This window comes from Augochlora pura, chromosome 6, assembly GCF_028453695.1.
Source record: "Augochlora pura isolate Apur16 chromosome 6, APUR_v2.2.1, whole genome shotgun sequence".
In the NCBI taxonomy this organism is placed as follows: domain Eukaryota; kingdom Metazoa; phylum Arthropoda; class Insecta; order Hymenoptera; family Halictidae; genus Augochlora; species Augochlora pura.
The window spans coordinates 14,661,226-14,675,337 of record NC_135777.1 but is presented as its reverse complement, the minus strand read 5'-3'; the positions used below and the strand labels follow the sequence as shown (position 1 = coordinate 14,675,337).

The window sequence follows — 14,112 nt, the reverse complement described above, 5'->3', positions numbered from 1 at the left end:
CAACACCCCCGGCAACAAGCCCCAAATTCCCCCTCAATCCCCGACGCGGGAGTTGTTTCATTAAAACGTCTGATTTTGGGAACTGCAGTTGGTCCCCAAATCTCCGAATGGCAGGCGAAACTGACCAGATAAGAAACTTCTTCGAAGATCTTGGACCTGGACAGGTGGTCGGCCGACAGGTACTCGGAGCTCAGTGTCTGGGTGAGATTCAGCTCTCGCTGAAACAGAAGGAGGGCTACCTAGAAGTGGAGGTGATACGTGCCAAAGATCTGAAGCCGAGGCAGGGCTGCAAAGGGATACCAGGTACGCACGGCTTCTTCGGTTGCCACGGGTGAACCACCTACCTTCTGCGCCATCTTGGCCAGGACCTTTGTGTCAATTTATTGTTTTAACGCTTTAACATTTCAAAATTAATATTTACACTAATCTGTTACATCTCTTTAATATTATTAGGATCTACAAAACGTAAGGATGTTGAAATGTTAGTGGATGACGTACAACTTAGATTTCCAATTTTAATTTCATTAAACGAAATGCTTTAATTCCATGAAATTTTTAGAAGAATTCTTATCAGAAAAACAGAATCTATAGCTTTGTTCATTTTGAGCATGTTGTAATCGTACATCGTAGTTGGGCGTTGACACAAGGGTTATCAGTAGATTGCGGATTTTTATGCAAAAGAAAATTTGTCTAACTTAATTGTAAGAGATGAAAATATCTTTTAATTATTACAATAAGTTGTACATGTTACGAAAAGATTCTTAAATTCTAATTTATTTGAAGGAAATTACAAATCTTTGCATTGCATTTCTTAACTCGATTTATAATGATTGTATTAAGAAATCCTTGGTCAATCTTTTTTGCTCAAAACATCCTCGAATATAAACATCAATATAAACAAATATAAGTGTAAATATAAACATCCTTTTAGTTCACAAGTCATTGAAACTAGGAGACCACGTGAACGCAACTTTATACTATGCAGAGCCGAAGAACAAGATAATATTATCAATTTGTTTTGATATTCGCTGCAGCGATTCTCTCTAGCAAATATTTCTTCGAATTTAAAAAGAATTAGCCGCACTGGCTCGGCGCAGTATAAAAGTTAGCGTGTGTTTTGACCAACTAATTGCTGATCATGATGAAACCGTAGCCTCCTACGTGAAAGTCTACCTGGTCAACGGGAAAAAGTGTATCGCGAAAGCGAAAACGACGTTGGCAAGGAAAACGCTGGACCCGTTCTACCAGCAGTCGCTGCCCTTCAGGCAAAACTGTCGGGGTTGTATACTGCAAGTACGTCATCGTCAATCATTATTCTCGCGACGATCTTCTTCCTCCAAGGCGGAAGAATGATCGCGGTATAAGAGACAATTGCTGGATGCGGCCTCTTGTGATTTCAGGTGACAGTGTGGGGCGATTACGGCCGCTTAGAAGGGAAAAAAGTGTTCATGGGTATAGCGCAGATCGTGTTGGACGAACTGAACCTCAATGAGATGGTGTTCGGGTGGTACAAGCTGTTCAGCAACGCGTCCCTGGTCAGTAGACCTCCATCCCTAGCTGCGTCCCGTCGATCCTCGACCACGTCCCTAGAGTCCTTCTGGAACGCTTCCCTTCCGAAATACCTGTTCGATTTTCTTCACGTTCGAATCTAGAGGAAAGGGGAATTGTCCTTTGCTAAAACGATCGTCGACATGGATTATAGTAATAATCGCATCGCTGAGTTGCGGAATGCCGGGCGGAAAGGGTGGAGCCTCCAAAGGAGCTAAAATCCGCCCTTCAGCCGACTTAAACCGCTGACGAGCCATTCGATGGATCGTGAAAGAAGCGTTTTGTGTAAAACTTTAAGCTTCCATCGCAACCGGAGGATATCGAACCATTGTAAGTTGTCCGCGGTTCAACGATTTTTAATCGATTTTTCCCGTTTAAATGAAAGCAAACATTTTGAGAAAATGCTCAAATTTCTAACTATTACGATGATTTGCAAAAATTTTGACGTATATATTCAAGCTTTTCATTTGTTACGTGGAATTTTCAACTGAAAAATCGGGAATATTCTTGGAAACGCTTGTACGCGTTTTGAGAAGGAAAATTAATAAGAAAAAGTTGAACCGGTGACAACCTGTAATTATCCTTTTGGTCACGAGGATTTACACGGTCTTATGGACGTGTTCTTTTTATTATCCGCCGAATGGCTCGTCAGTCGATTCGTCATCGGCCTAAGGACTATTTTGGTCTTTTTAATCGGCTACACCCAGTGGCGGGCATGCGCGATCGCGCTATTGGGCGAGACAAGAAAAGTGTGTTTTATTTGCAAGGTGACCGCGAGAATGGGAAAAGTGTGAAAGGTCGTACGAGAGAGAGGACATGTCTTTCTAGAAAACACCACTAGCACATCACATATCATGTACGGCATATCAGATGAGCCACTAGTCTTTATGTAGACTAGATGTAGAACATAGCGGCCATGTTCCCGGATCGCCAGATAGCTTTAGGTACGCACTGAGATCTAGGCATCGTTCGTACAAGTTAATTCGTTCGTACGGTCTCACGCGAATAATCAGCTTGGTCTTTCGGATCGTCAATTTCTCTACAGGTTTACTATCTCGTAGCATTAATCAGTCAGCAATACTTAAAAGTTTTATTTCTTAAAGAGACAATCCTTTGCTTCTCGTGAAGAGAATCCTCACTTATTTATCAATGCTTATAGTATATATTCGATGTTACATATTATTATTATTACTGAACATTATTTGAGGAAATTATAAGTTATTCTACGTGAGTCTTTACAGGTATTAAAGCCTAATTAATATGATCATACTTGTATAGAAATTGTTTACGATATGGTAAAACGCTCTTTGAATAAGAAATTATTTTATCTCAAATGATAATTATTCAGATACGAATGTTCGATTTCAGAAAAATTGATTTTTCAAAATTCTTGTAGAAAATCCTAATAATCTTAATAATTATTTTTATAACTTACAAATAGATGCCTTTAAATTTGTTTTTTTGATTGCATATTTTTACTAACGTACACGAAAATTATTACTAAAATTACAGAGTCTGATATTGTTATTTAATGTTGAAAATATTCAATATCGACAAGCGTTTGTTAATGCATAGAAATTGCAGTCTGTCGAATCAGTATCTCATACGAACCAGTATAATTATCCGCGTGAGATCATGTTTTCCCCCTCTTGCCTACGTTTTACGTACAGATGTGCTCTGCCTTGCAAGATCTCTTTCTCGGTGGCAAACTCTTCGTGCCTGGGCCTCGAGGCAACGATCTCCGTCGTGGACGATCCTGGTTGATCACGGTCCTCGTCGATCACGATCCTCTCTGCGATCGTGAATCGAAGCTTCGGGGTTCGCGCGCCTCTATCTTTCTCTTTGCCACTCTGGCGCCTTTCTCTTTGACTCTCTAACTTCGTCTATGTTCCGTTCTTATTCCTCTCTGTCTGAACTCGATGTCGGCTCGCAAAATATTCTCGTTGTTTTCCTTCCTGTTGCAACTGGTAGACGTCCTCCATGCTGCTTCGTTGCGTGTTAACATTGTTGATCTCTTCTCGAGTCTGCAGAAGAAACGCACCCTTTTTCCGCTGCAATCCTATCTTCGTCTCGTTCCGATTCCCGAGCGGAAAGCTGTCTTTCTGTGTTTACAAATGCGACTCTGAACTTCGCACACTCGATGTACATAGCTGTTTCCCTTTTCTTTTAGAGTCGGTAAGGTAAGTATCTATACGGAGTCCTCTGTGCAACCGCTCTTCGGTGTCACACTACAGGAAACACGCCAAAGATTTCAGACACAACACACCACTGACGCTGCAACACCTGTTCCTGTTCGTAGTTACCTGCGAATCTGGCTGGCAAACCTCTCGAACGCTATTTCTGTCGACAAGTACTCGCGATCCATCGTTACTCGCATCGCACTCGATCAGAGAGTTATTCGCTAGCTTGTATTTCGAATGTTGAGATTCGAGGATCGCTTTTCTCAATTTTTCCTTCTACCGTGCGTAGTCTGCAGACGGTCTGCGCAAGAGACGACGTGTTAAAAATATGACAACGCGTATACAAAATTAAGAACACCTCGGTGACCTTTCGTCGACTAAAAATAGCAGAAGACGTTGGAGAATCGTTACAGGCGCACTCGTTAAAAAATATTTGCTCTGGTCTCGCGGCTACGGTGCGCAGGAATAATATGAAAATCGGAATCGTAATAGCACAATTTGCGACTTGATTCCAGCTAAATTAAACAATGTTTCCAATTACCGACTTACAATAATACCTTCGAACATTGAAGTTCGTCGAGTTGGGGGTCGCGTTCTATCGAGAAAACCTGAGCCGCGTATCCACGAATAGCAGGAATAAAATGCACTGTGAAGCATCGTTGCGGTGGAGAACCAATATCTCGACCAATGCACCGGTGCACCGAGACGGTTCGATAAGGGCTTGTGCCGGCCAGGTCCGACTCCAGGTGTATTTACTTCTGATTGTTCCTCCTATGTACGATATGTTTCTGTGTGTCCATGTCCTATGGTCCGAAACGAGCGATCCCGTCTGACCGTGGTGCTTTTCTATTTCTCTTTCCAGTGAAACCGATACAGAGGCACTCGATGCAAGATCGATGCGAACTCCAACGTGGTGTGCAGTGAGAAAGGCGTGCCGTACGGTGACATAATAACGTGTCGATCGCCGGGCGACACGGAACCCAGTAAACCCAAGTGAAGTGGTGAAGTTCGCGCAACCATATAAGTTGGTCCGAGGTGAGAACCGCGAGCCGTTCCGAAAACCGGGATACCTAGAACCACCGGATCTCGCGAGACCACCGCGAGGAACGAACACGTTCGTTCGGATCTAAGAAAACAAGAGAAAATGGCAAAAAAAGGGGTGGGGGTGATAGAAAGGAACGGAAAAAATTTGTACATAAATAAATATTAGGACACTCGAGCTGTGTGCCGGCAACCAGTGCACGATGATCCATCGACGACCAAAATGACGTACCAAAACTCTCCGGACAATGTCGTCGAACTTTTTAGCCAAGGAAAACTATCGTCGTCAGCGCGTATATTATTTACTGTAAATACCAATAACGATTATATATATATAAATATATTTATATATATATATATACATATACATATATATGTATATACATATATACATGATTGTATTATATATATATGAATATATATGTATGTATATGTATATACATATATATGTTTATATATGAATTCGCGATACGTATTGCGCGCAGGTGTTTAAATGAACAATTGCCTTGACCGTCGCGTCCCCGTTGTCCCGTTGCCGCTCGAGCTTCGACAAAGTTCTCGGACCCCCGTTGATTTTTACTAGCACCCGATCGAGACGATCGATCGATCAGTCCGCGTACACGAGCCGGCGAATTCGAGCCACAGGAAGTCGATTGGCAGCCGCGGCAACCGGGACGTTATATCGTGAATTAGCGAATTGTTGTTGAACGTTTAAACGTAGCCATGTCAACTATTTTGCGTGTGCGTGTGCGAGTACAAGAGAGTGTGTGTGTGGAGAGAGAGAGAGAGAGAGAGAGAAAAATGAAGAGCGAATGAAATATCGAGTGCAAGATGAATTACGATGAAGGAGGCGCGCTAAAACTATATCGACTGTCATATATTGTGATTCTGTTAGTTTTATTTAATTGTCGACCTCACGAGTCCGGTGTAACGCGTAAGGGAACGGGGAACCGTGTATACAACTCTAGGAGACCTTAATTACTCTCGATACTTGCACTCGACTTTAAAACGACGCTCGTTTTTTGTAACGTGATATATATACATACATATATTTCACTTGAACGAACCGCCCACATTACTCGCATAGAAACGAGAGAGCCCGCGGGGATGGAGACCTCGCGGCGCGTACCACACTGCTGAAGTTAATCCTTTAAACAAAATGAGAAGCGAGTGATCTCGTTCGCGAAATCTGCGATCGAGATAGTATGCGTCTGATCGAGAATGCGTGAGAACGTGAGACTGAGTGCGAGAGAGCGAGAAAGAGAGAAAGGAAGAGAGAGAGAGAGAAAGTGTGAGAGTAACCGGCGCGCCACGTATATTTCACAATCGAATTTTATATCTCTTAATTCTCATGTTATGTGTTCGATCTTTGTCTGTGCATTCGTCTGGTCACTCGTGGAACACGATACGATGAGCATGCACGTGTACGCGGTTACGTCTAGCGATTAAACACTTGATTGAATCGTGTACGATATACTATATTTTCTCCTTTTTTTCGTCGCTGATTGTGCTTGCAAAACATGCGTAACCATGCATTCTTCTCTTCGGGGGTAAAGAAGAACACGAGAACACGCGCACACACATATATACATGCATACATACTTATATACATACATATACACGATAATACGCAGAGAGAGAGTGAGAGAGAGAGAGAGAGAGAGAGAGAGAGACGTGTACACGGTAGCGGGGAAAGAACAATGATACGAAAACCGTTCGAAGTTGACTGTACATCGAAAACCAAGAAAGGGAAACACCGTTTCACGACCAATTAAAATCGTAGCTACGCTTCTGGATCGTCCAGTTTACCGCGAAACACGCGGACACCCTTTCGCAGCTGAGCTATTTAGTTCGATTCCTTGAAAGGACCCATCCATTTTACAATTTATCGCCGAAAGTTACGGAACTTTCCGCGAACGATGCTCGTAAAGTGTACGGACCCTTTGCGCCGCTTCGCTCCTCGTTTGTTGGTCTTCAAAGTACCACCCGGATATTGATCGACGTCACTGAAGCGATGGACTCCATATTTTTTTACGGGGGATAATCTGTAACGTCTTTCTTTCGCTACGTTCGCTGTTCTGTGGCCAAAAGTATGGCACGAGCTCGTTGCGATTCGTAGACGAGCTGTCGTCTTCGCGAGAATTCAAAATGGGGATGATCCAGGGTAAATAACGTTTCTGTTAAAAATTGGATTCCAATAATTATAAACATCAGTTCTGACAATTGTAGAAATAAGTTCCAATAATTGTAGACATTTCTCCGAGGATCGCTTGAAACATTTCCCTTCGTAACGAAAAGCAGTCGATAGTTTCCTACTGTGAAAAAACGTTGCCAAATGGCACGTCCACTAATCGCAATGCGCTGATCCAGCAATCTTTCTTCGTGGTATGTCTGCTGAAACAATTAAAGTATCCAAACACGGTAATTTAAAATTGGCGGACTATAATTAACCCCTTGCATTACCGCTATTTGTATGTTGCGACGATTAGCACTTATTCGTACTGAATAATTTTCCTAATAGGTTCAGACCATTTTTGTTTCCTATATTGTCTTTGTTTACCTTCGTTTCTATACTTTGATAACAGAAGAATTCATTTTTACTTCGACGTAGAAGAAATTAATAATATTCATATTTAGTAGAGCTTGCATAAAATCTTCACCACGAGTCTGACTCGTTAATGTAGTGCAAGGGGTTAATCAGTGAATGAGAATTTTCAATCAATTTAAACGAATTGGTGGATTCGAACGGGACAGAGACGGTTTTCAAGAGACTCCAGATCGAGATCAGTGACCTCAGCATCGATATCTTCGAGAATCCAGTCCTTTCGCTCTGTAAAGCATCCACACTTTTGCTCGCCTGTGCATCCTGCAACGCAGCTCGCTATTGCCACGCAAACCGTCACGAGATGTTGCGTAACAATCGTTCGAGAGACACGGTGAACCGAGGCTTTGAAAAGACGAAGGAAGAACGCGAGCGGTTATTCGATTTACAGAACGACCAAATACTGAACGACTCGTCATTCGAATTAGAAATCACGCTTGCACATTTCTTTCGCATCACTTCATTACATTTTATCTTACGTTTATCTTCCCAACACTTTATCTACTGCGAATTCCTCTTATAAAAATTAAACCATTGGATTTCGTTGTCTGTGCGCAATTAAAATTGTCGTAGTCGCTCGAAAGATTAAGAAATCCTTAACAATAGTTTTCAGAATCGAATTACGTGAAACAGTAGACAATGTGTTATCGATTGCTGTTACCAGATTGCGGATCTTCGTGGAACATAAAAATCTTTAGCATCGGTTGCATATTCTTCCGAGGTTTTCTCGGTACTGTATTTCACTTTCTCATTATTATCACGAACGTATGGAATTCGCAGTCCAACCGATCGCATACATAGTTCTCGGTTTCATCAGTGTTCGGTCTATGTTCCCGCGTTCCTTTCTCGTCACGATGATCACTCTGTCGCCTTGAGTTCTCAAAACCGCGCGAGCCGTTCGGTAAACCGGCTGATCGATCGCCCACAATTGCCGCGAGGTGTGTAAAAAGGGAGAGGTGTCGGGAGGGGTGGAGGGCGATATCTTATCATATCTATAACGCGCTTGATTTAGAACGAAGAGCTTTTTTACTCGCGGAGGAAGAGGTATACACAGGCGAACACACACGCACGCACACACACACACTCGCGCAAAGAACCCGACGTGAAAGACGTGTGCGTCGAGAGAAATAATCGCGCGAGGCGAGCCACATACACGCGGAAAACGAACAATTTACTTACTGTAAGAAGAGACGATTTCTAAGTAAAGACGAGAGAAAAAAAAACCATTTTGCAAGTGCATGACTTATAATCAGTAGGCTCTTGGGACAATGACAACGTAATTAACCGAACACACAGAATATACTCTCTGTACTAGCGGATAACACTCGATTTAAAAAGAGATAAAAAAAAATGACAAAAAAATATATACAAAAGACTACGAATCATGTAAACACGTTCAGTTTGTAAATCCGCCGGTTACACGCGGCCCTCGGACCGTCCGCGCGATCTACCCGCGATCCTGGATCACCGGTTTGCTAGTCTTTCAGCGATTATCCGACGTATAATTACCACGATGGAAAACCTCGCCGCGATTGGTCCAAAACTAGGGGCCCGGATTTATCGGGTTTCGATTCACGGGAAGTCGAGTGATCGAATTTTTGGGGCACAAAACGTCTGATAGACGCGCGGGGGTCCCGTGGCCGCGACCAGTTAACGCTTAACGATATAAAAGTACCGCATATCTTATACAGGCGTAGGACTCTCATAACTTAGTAGCCGGTCTTAAGGGATCCCAGGGACGCGAGAGTGTCGGGTTTGCTTTTTTATACTTGTACATCGAGGAACGAGCTGATCAGAGCGGCTTCGCCCGGGGGAACGTCGGTGAAATTCTCGTAGAAAGTTTCGCTAGTGATCTTTTTAGGGGATATCGATACCACACACGACGAACACAGATGCATGATGATTCTACACACCGGTGAGCTGAACGACGAAATACCGATAGTTAAAAAGCGAGAAAGAGAGAGAGAGAGAGAGAGAGCGAGAGAAAGGGGGACAGAAAGAGAGAAACGTTTTATCGAGTTTACGTTCGACGCGAGTTCTGCCTGATTTACGCCTTAATTTTCTTCGCGTTCCAGCTTTCGTGTAAACACTGTAAATATCGGATTAACGTCGACGAAGGAAGGCGAACGAATTTATTTCGCACGACCGACCCTCATACGCTCCTCCATTTTCTATTTTGAATACTGTAAAGTAATTCGTTTCGCGTACGATTGCGCTGCGATTCAAGTGCATTCGCTTGGCTCTTGTGCGGTCCACTCTAATTTCAATGTATAATTGCGAGACTCTTCGCCATTCCAAAACGTGCGAGAAGGAAATAATTTCTGTTCTATATTGAAGGTCTTCATGGTCAAAACTGGCCACTATATAGGATTCAACGCAACGAGGATATTATACCATTTTATAAATTGTTGACCACCTCCGCTTCATTTACTCAAACGTATTTCATCGTCGTACGGAAAGTATAATGTGCAGCGATAGAAAGAAATGTGCATCACTGTTCCAAGATGTGATACTTTCCTCGCAAATGTGAAAAATAATTTTCTAACATTATAATTAAATCAATAAATATTAATGAATAACTGTGCTTGTTCCCAATGATTTATTTGTATGCGATCGAAATGGTCGGAGCGACCACGAAGACCTTCAGCGTCGTTTCAACCCTTGGCCGGTCATCTGCCATCTTGGAGGCTGTACCATTGATAAACTTGAACGATTTTGAACGTTGTATCTGTTCCAGAATCGATAAGAGAACAATTAGTCTTTAAGGAGCTCTGCTAATGTTTACTCTGTCCAATTCTCCGAAAAATCGCATGACCGGTTAAGCGTTAACTAAACGAACGCCGTGTAAGGGTTAATATCAGGATAACCTAATCCGACGAATCGAAGCGTAAAAACTGAAAGCTGTACAAGGATATTTCGAGTTGTTGTTTGCGAGGAGTGTCCGAGGGTCGACCGAATAATCTGTGAAATCGTACGAGGCGCAGCTGTAAATATTGGGTAAACGATACCGGGCGAACGGGGGTGCCAGAGGGTTAGTAAAATTTCAGATAATCCTCGTGTAATATTCGAATAGCGATCTAGGGGTCTCGTTTCTATTTTCTCCGTAGATACAAGAGCTTTTTCTAAGCCGAACAACGACGCAACCATCTCTTAGCAGTCTTTCCCGTGAAAGAGAATTTCGACACACCGGAACTGAACGCGAAGAGAATCAAGGTGACGTTGATTTTTCATCCACAACCACACTGTTGCCATGCCCATCTGTACATAGGCATGCTCAATCTTAGGATCGAACACGCATCGTGAATCACATATATATATACATATATATATGTATGTATATATACATACATCTCTATACATAACTATATGTATATATATATATGTATATAAACATATATACACATGTATACATATATATACATATATATACATGTATATATACATATACATAAAAAGAAACTAGCATTAACTACGAAAGAAGAGGAAGAAGAAGAAAAAAAAAATGAAACGAACAAATTAATATCCGACTTTGTACCTATATACTTAATAATTAACGTAAAAAACGAAAACGAAAAGATGGGCGAGAGGCGAGAAAGAGAGCGAACGAACGAGCGAGCGAGAGAAAGAGAGAAAGAAAGTTAGCGCGCGAGGGGCAAAATAATACTTTCGGGGAAATACATCCACAAGTAGCAGCGAATCGCGAGGGGTGGGGTACGGGGAAGAAGCGGGGGAGTTTACTAGAAGCGGAATAATCGAACGGGTTGGATCGGACGTGGGTCGAAATCGCGAGACCGATGGCTGAATTCTAATCGATACGGGATGCAAGGAATCTGCGAGCCAAGGGGTACCACTTTTGTCAAATTTAGAGAGCCAATTTAGGTTTTACGATTACCGATAAAAGGATGCGCGAGAGACTGAGTGCGAGGACGAAGAGAAAGAGAGAAAGGAAGAGAGAGAGAGAGAGGGAGAGAGAGAGAGAGAGAGGGAGGGAGAGGGAGAGAGACACGTGGAAGGACACTGTCAACGATTTCTTTACAATGAAACTCATTAATCACACCGTAAAAGCGATCCAACTTAGGGCAGGTGTCCTGCGGAGCTGTGTCCACGTCCGTTGACGCGCCTCGTTGCCACGTTTTCTTAACGAATCTAAGCGTAATGTTACTAATTATACATTTTTTCGGTTCTTGGAAAAATGATGAAAAGTTAGATCGGCAGCAGATTGAATCCAATGAAAAATCGTCGTCCCGAATTGAACCTTGTTGCAACCTCGATGATTAACAAGATACGGAAAGAAATATGGCCACAGCTTAATCTTGCGCTCGATCGCGATCAATGTTCACGGTTTGATCTATCTGACAGGAGCTATCCTGTGGAGAGATCAAGCAATGTTTGTTGACGCGGACGTTTGACGCACGAAAGTCTCGAATTTTTGCAAGGACCTTGTTTGCCGAAATCAAGTGGTGTAAGAGGAGATCGAGCGTCGCGATCGACGGGGAGGATCGATCGCAAGATGGCGCAGGACACCGAGAGTTTCACGGTACTCTGGGGGTGAAAATGAATTGTTCGGGACGCGGTTCGCCAGAAGCTTATTAACGGCCGGTGACGATAAATTGTTCGGTTTTTCATTTTGCCGATAGAGAGAATGGGAGCAAGAGAGAAAGAGAGAGAGAAAAAGGTTGGAGAGCGTGGCCGGGGAGAGACCGCGTCCTTCTTACGTAGAAACGGGACAACGGATAGAGGGAGAGAGAGAGCGAGAGAGAGAGAAAGAACGAGAGGAGAGAAAGGGAGAGAGAAAAGGGGCGACGAAATACAATGGCGAAAAAGAATTTAAAAAAACAGTACGATTAGACGACGTTCCGTGGGTGTGCAAGAGAACTCGGCCGCGGACTCCGTCGACGATTCCTCTTGTTTTGTCGGTAATCCGTTTGCTGTTCCTTTTTCTTCCGTTTTCTACTTGATTTTTTATTTCTGTGGAGTCTGGGTTTTTCCCGTTTTCCGTATCGAGGGCTGGTAACGTGGTCCAGGATCGACGCGCGAGGCTTTCGTGAATCCTCGATGCGAAAAATCGTGTTTGCGAACAAAGCGAATGTGATGTCTCGATAGGACTTGTGTTTCCGCGTCGGTGTTCGGCGGGTCGAGGAGTTCACGGCGGGATCTGCACGGAACGATTAATATAAAAAATAAAAAAAAAAAAGCGTTAGTGACTGTATCCAGTATAATATATCTGATAAAAGATACCCCCGATGCCAGACATGGCGTGTGACAATAAAGTGATTCAATGATCTCGTCGCATTTCAATCGCAGCCACCTTTCACGACACGCAGGATCTCTACACACGACGACACGAGACACACTGTTCTATGTGTGCACAAGTACGTATTATTATAAGGACGTGTGCATACGTACACACACACACATACACAAGTACATGATACATTCATACACCTACAGGGAGAGAGAGGGAGGGAGAGAAAGAGCGAGCGAGCGAGAGAAAGAGCGAGAGAGAAAGGGAGAGAGAGCAACACACGTGTACACAGAACGTTTATATTTTAAAGCGAAACGGAGGTTTTTTTTGTAAATGAAACTGATAGAGGAACGACGTAACACCGCCGGTATTCAATCGATCACGATGCGTAAAAGAAAGTATTTCCATACGTTTTCCGATCGCTCGTTAATCCGCTGTTAATTGATAATGTCAGTAATATTTTTAACAAAATAAAGCAACCTTATTCAAAGCTGAGAGATTACGTCTTTTTGAGAACATCCATGCAGTAGAACTAGTATATGTGTAATGGCGATATGGTCGAATAAGGTTAAAACTTTTTGAATTTGAACTTTCGATCAATTTTCTCGGAATTCTAATAATTTATCGATTTTACAAACTGTGCTCAAATTTATGTTTAAACCCCCGCTGCTTTATTTTTAAACTATCTACTTCTAAAATAGCGCCATTACTCATAGTGACGAAACGTTCAAACCGTTTAACAACTATCCGCAGTTGGTAACATTGAGGGTTCAATATTTTAGCGCTGGAGACGTTACTATGAAGAAACTACACCAGATGTAGATAATGTAGATTCTCACCTTATCAATCGTCAATCGTTTTCTGTCTCATTTTTTAGGACTACAGAGCCTCTTTACTATATTGTGTCATGCTCAGCATTATCGATGAAATGGGCACGTTAGCAAGAAGCGAATATCCTGCATATTTCATTTCTATTTTGAGTGCTGAATATTATTGTGAGACAATTAACGTGTACAACGCAAATACTTAAATAATCATATTTATGAAATATATAGTATAGAAATGATATTATTTTTGTTGATAGTTAAGAAATTATTTCTACTAATTATATAATTAGTGATGCTACATATATAACAATAGTTTTATGTATCTTTTCACGCAGGTAGGTATTTATAATGTTAATTTTCTTTAAAGCGCATTACAGGCAATTTTTATACGGATCTTGAGTCTGCTTTAGCACCTATAGGTAAGTTTGGTCGAGAATTTTATTTGGTTGCCACCAGATGTCCCATTGTACACTTTTTCTATATTCATCACGGAGGACTCCACCCTCGAGTTAATTTTTTAAATAAAACGGATATCTTACTACCTACTCTCTCCAAATTTAATTATTATTATCATCAATAGTATATTCAATTATATACATAAAATTGTGTAACTATTCTCATCTTTACCATTGCGTGTTTGTGTTAAAACACGTATTCTTCTATGCGAAT

The 14,112-nt window shown here is 42.1% G+C and overlaps 1 protein-coding gene across 9 annotated transcripts in view; it reads left to right on the top strand.

Moving 5' to 3' along the window:
* Rim (Rab3 interacting molecule) overlaps positions 1-13,106 on the top strand; it is a 105,334-nt gene extending 92,228 nt beyond the window's left edge. For 8 of the 9 annotated variants that reach the window (XM_078183179.1, XM_078183180.1, XM_078183177.1 and 5 more), the window contains 4 exons: positions 89-303; positions 1,154-1,293; positions 1,401-1,535; positions 4,591-13,106. In XM_078183179.1, coding sequence (XP_078039305.1) covers positions 89-303; positions 1,154-1,293; positions 1,401-1,535; positions 4,591-4,593 — 493 coding nt within the window. In that variant the 3' untranslated portion in view covers positions 4,594-13,106. Of the gene's footprint in view, positions 1-88; positions 304-1,153; positions 1,294-1,400; positions 1,536-4,590 lie in introns of those variants that run through there. The other variant, XM_078183184.1, reaches the window with a different exon arrangement.
* Positions 13,107-14,112: the final 1,006 nt, after the last annotated feature.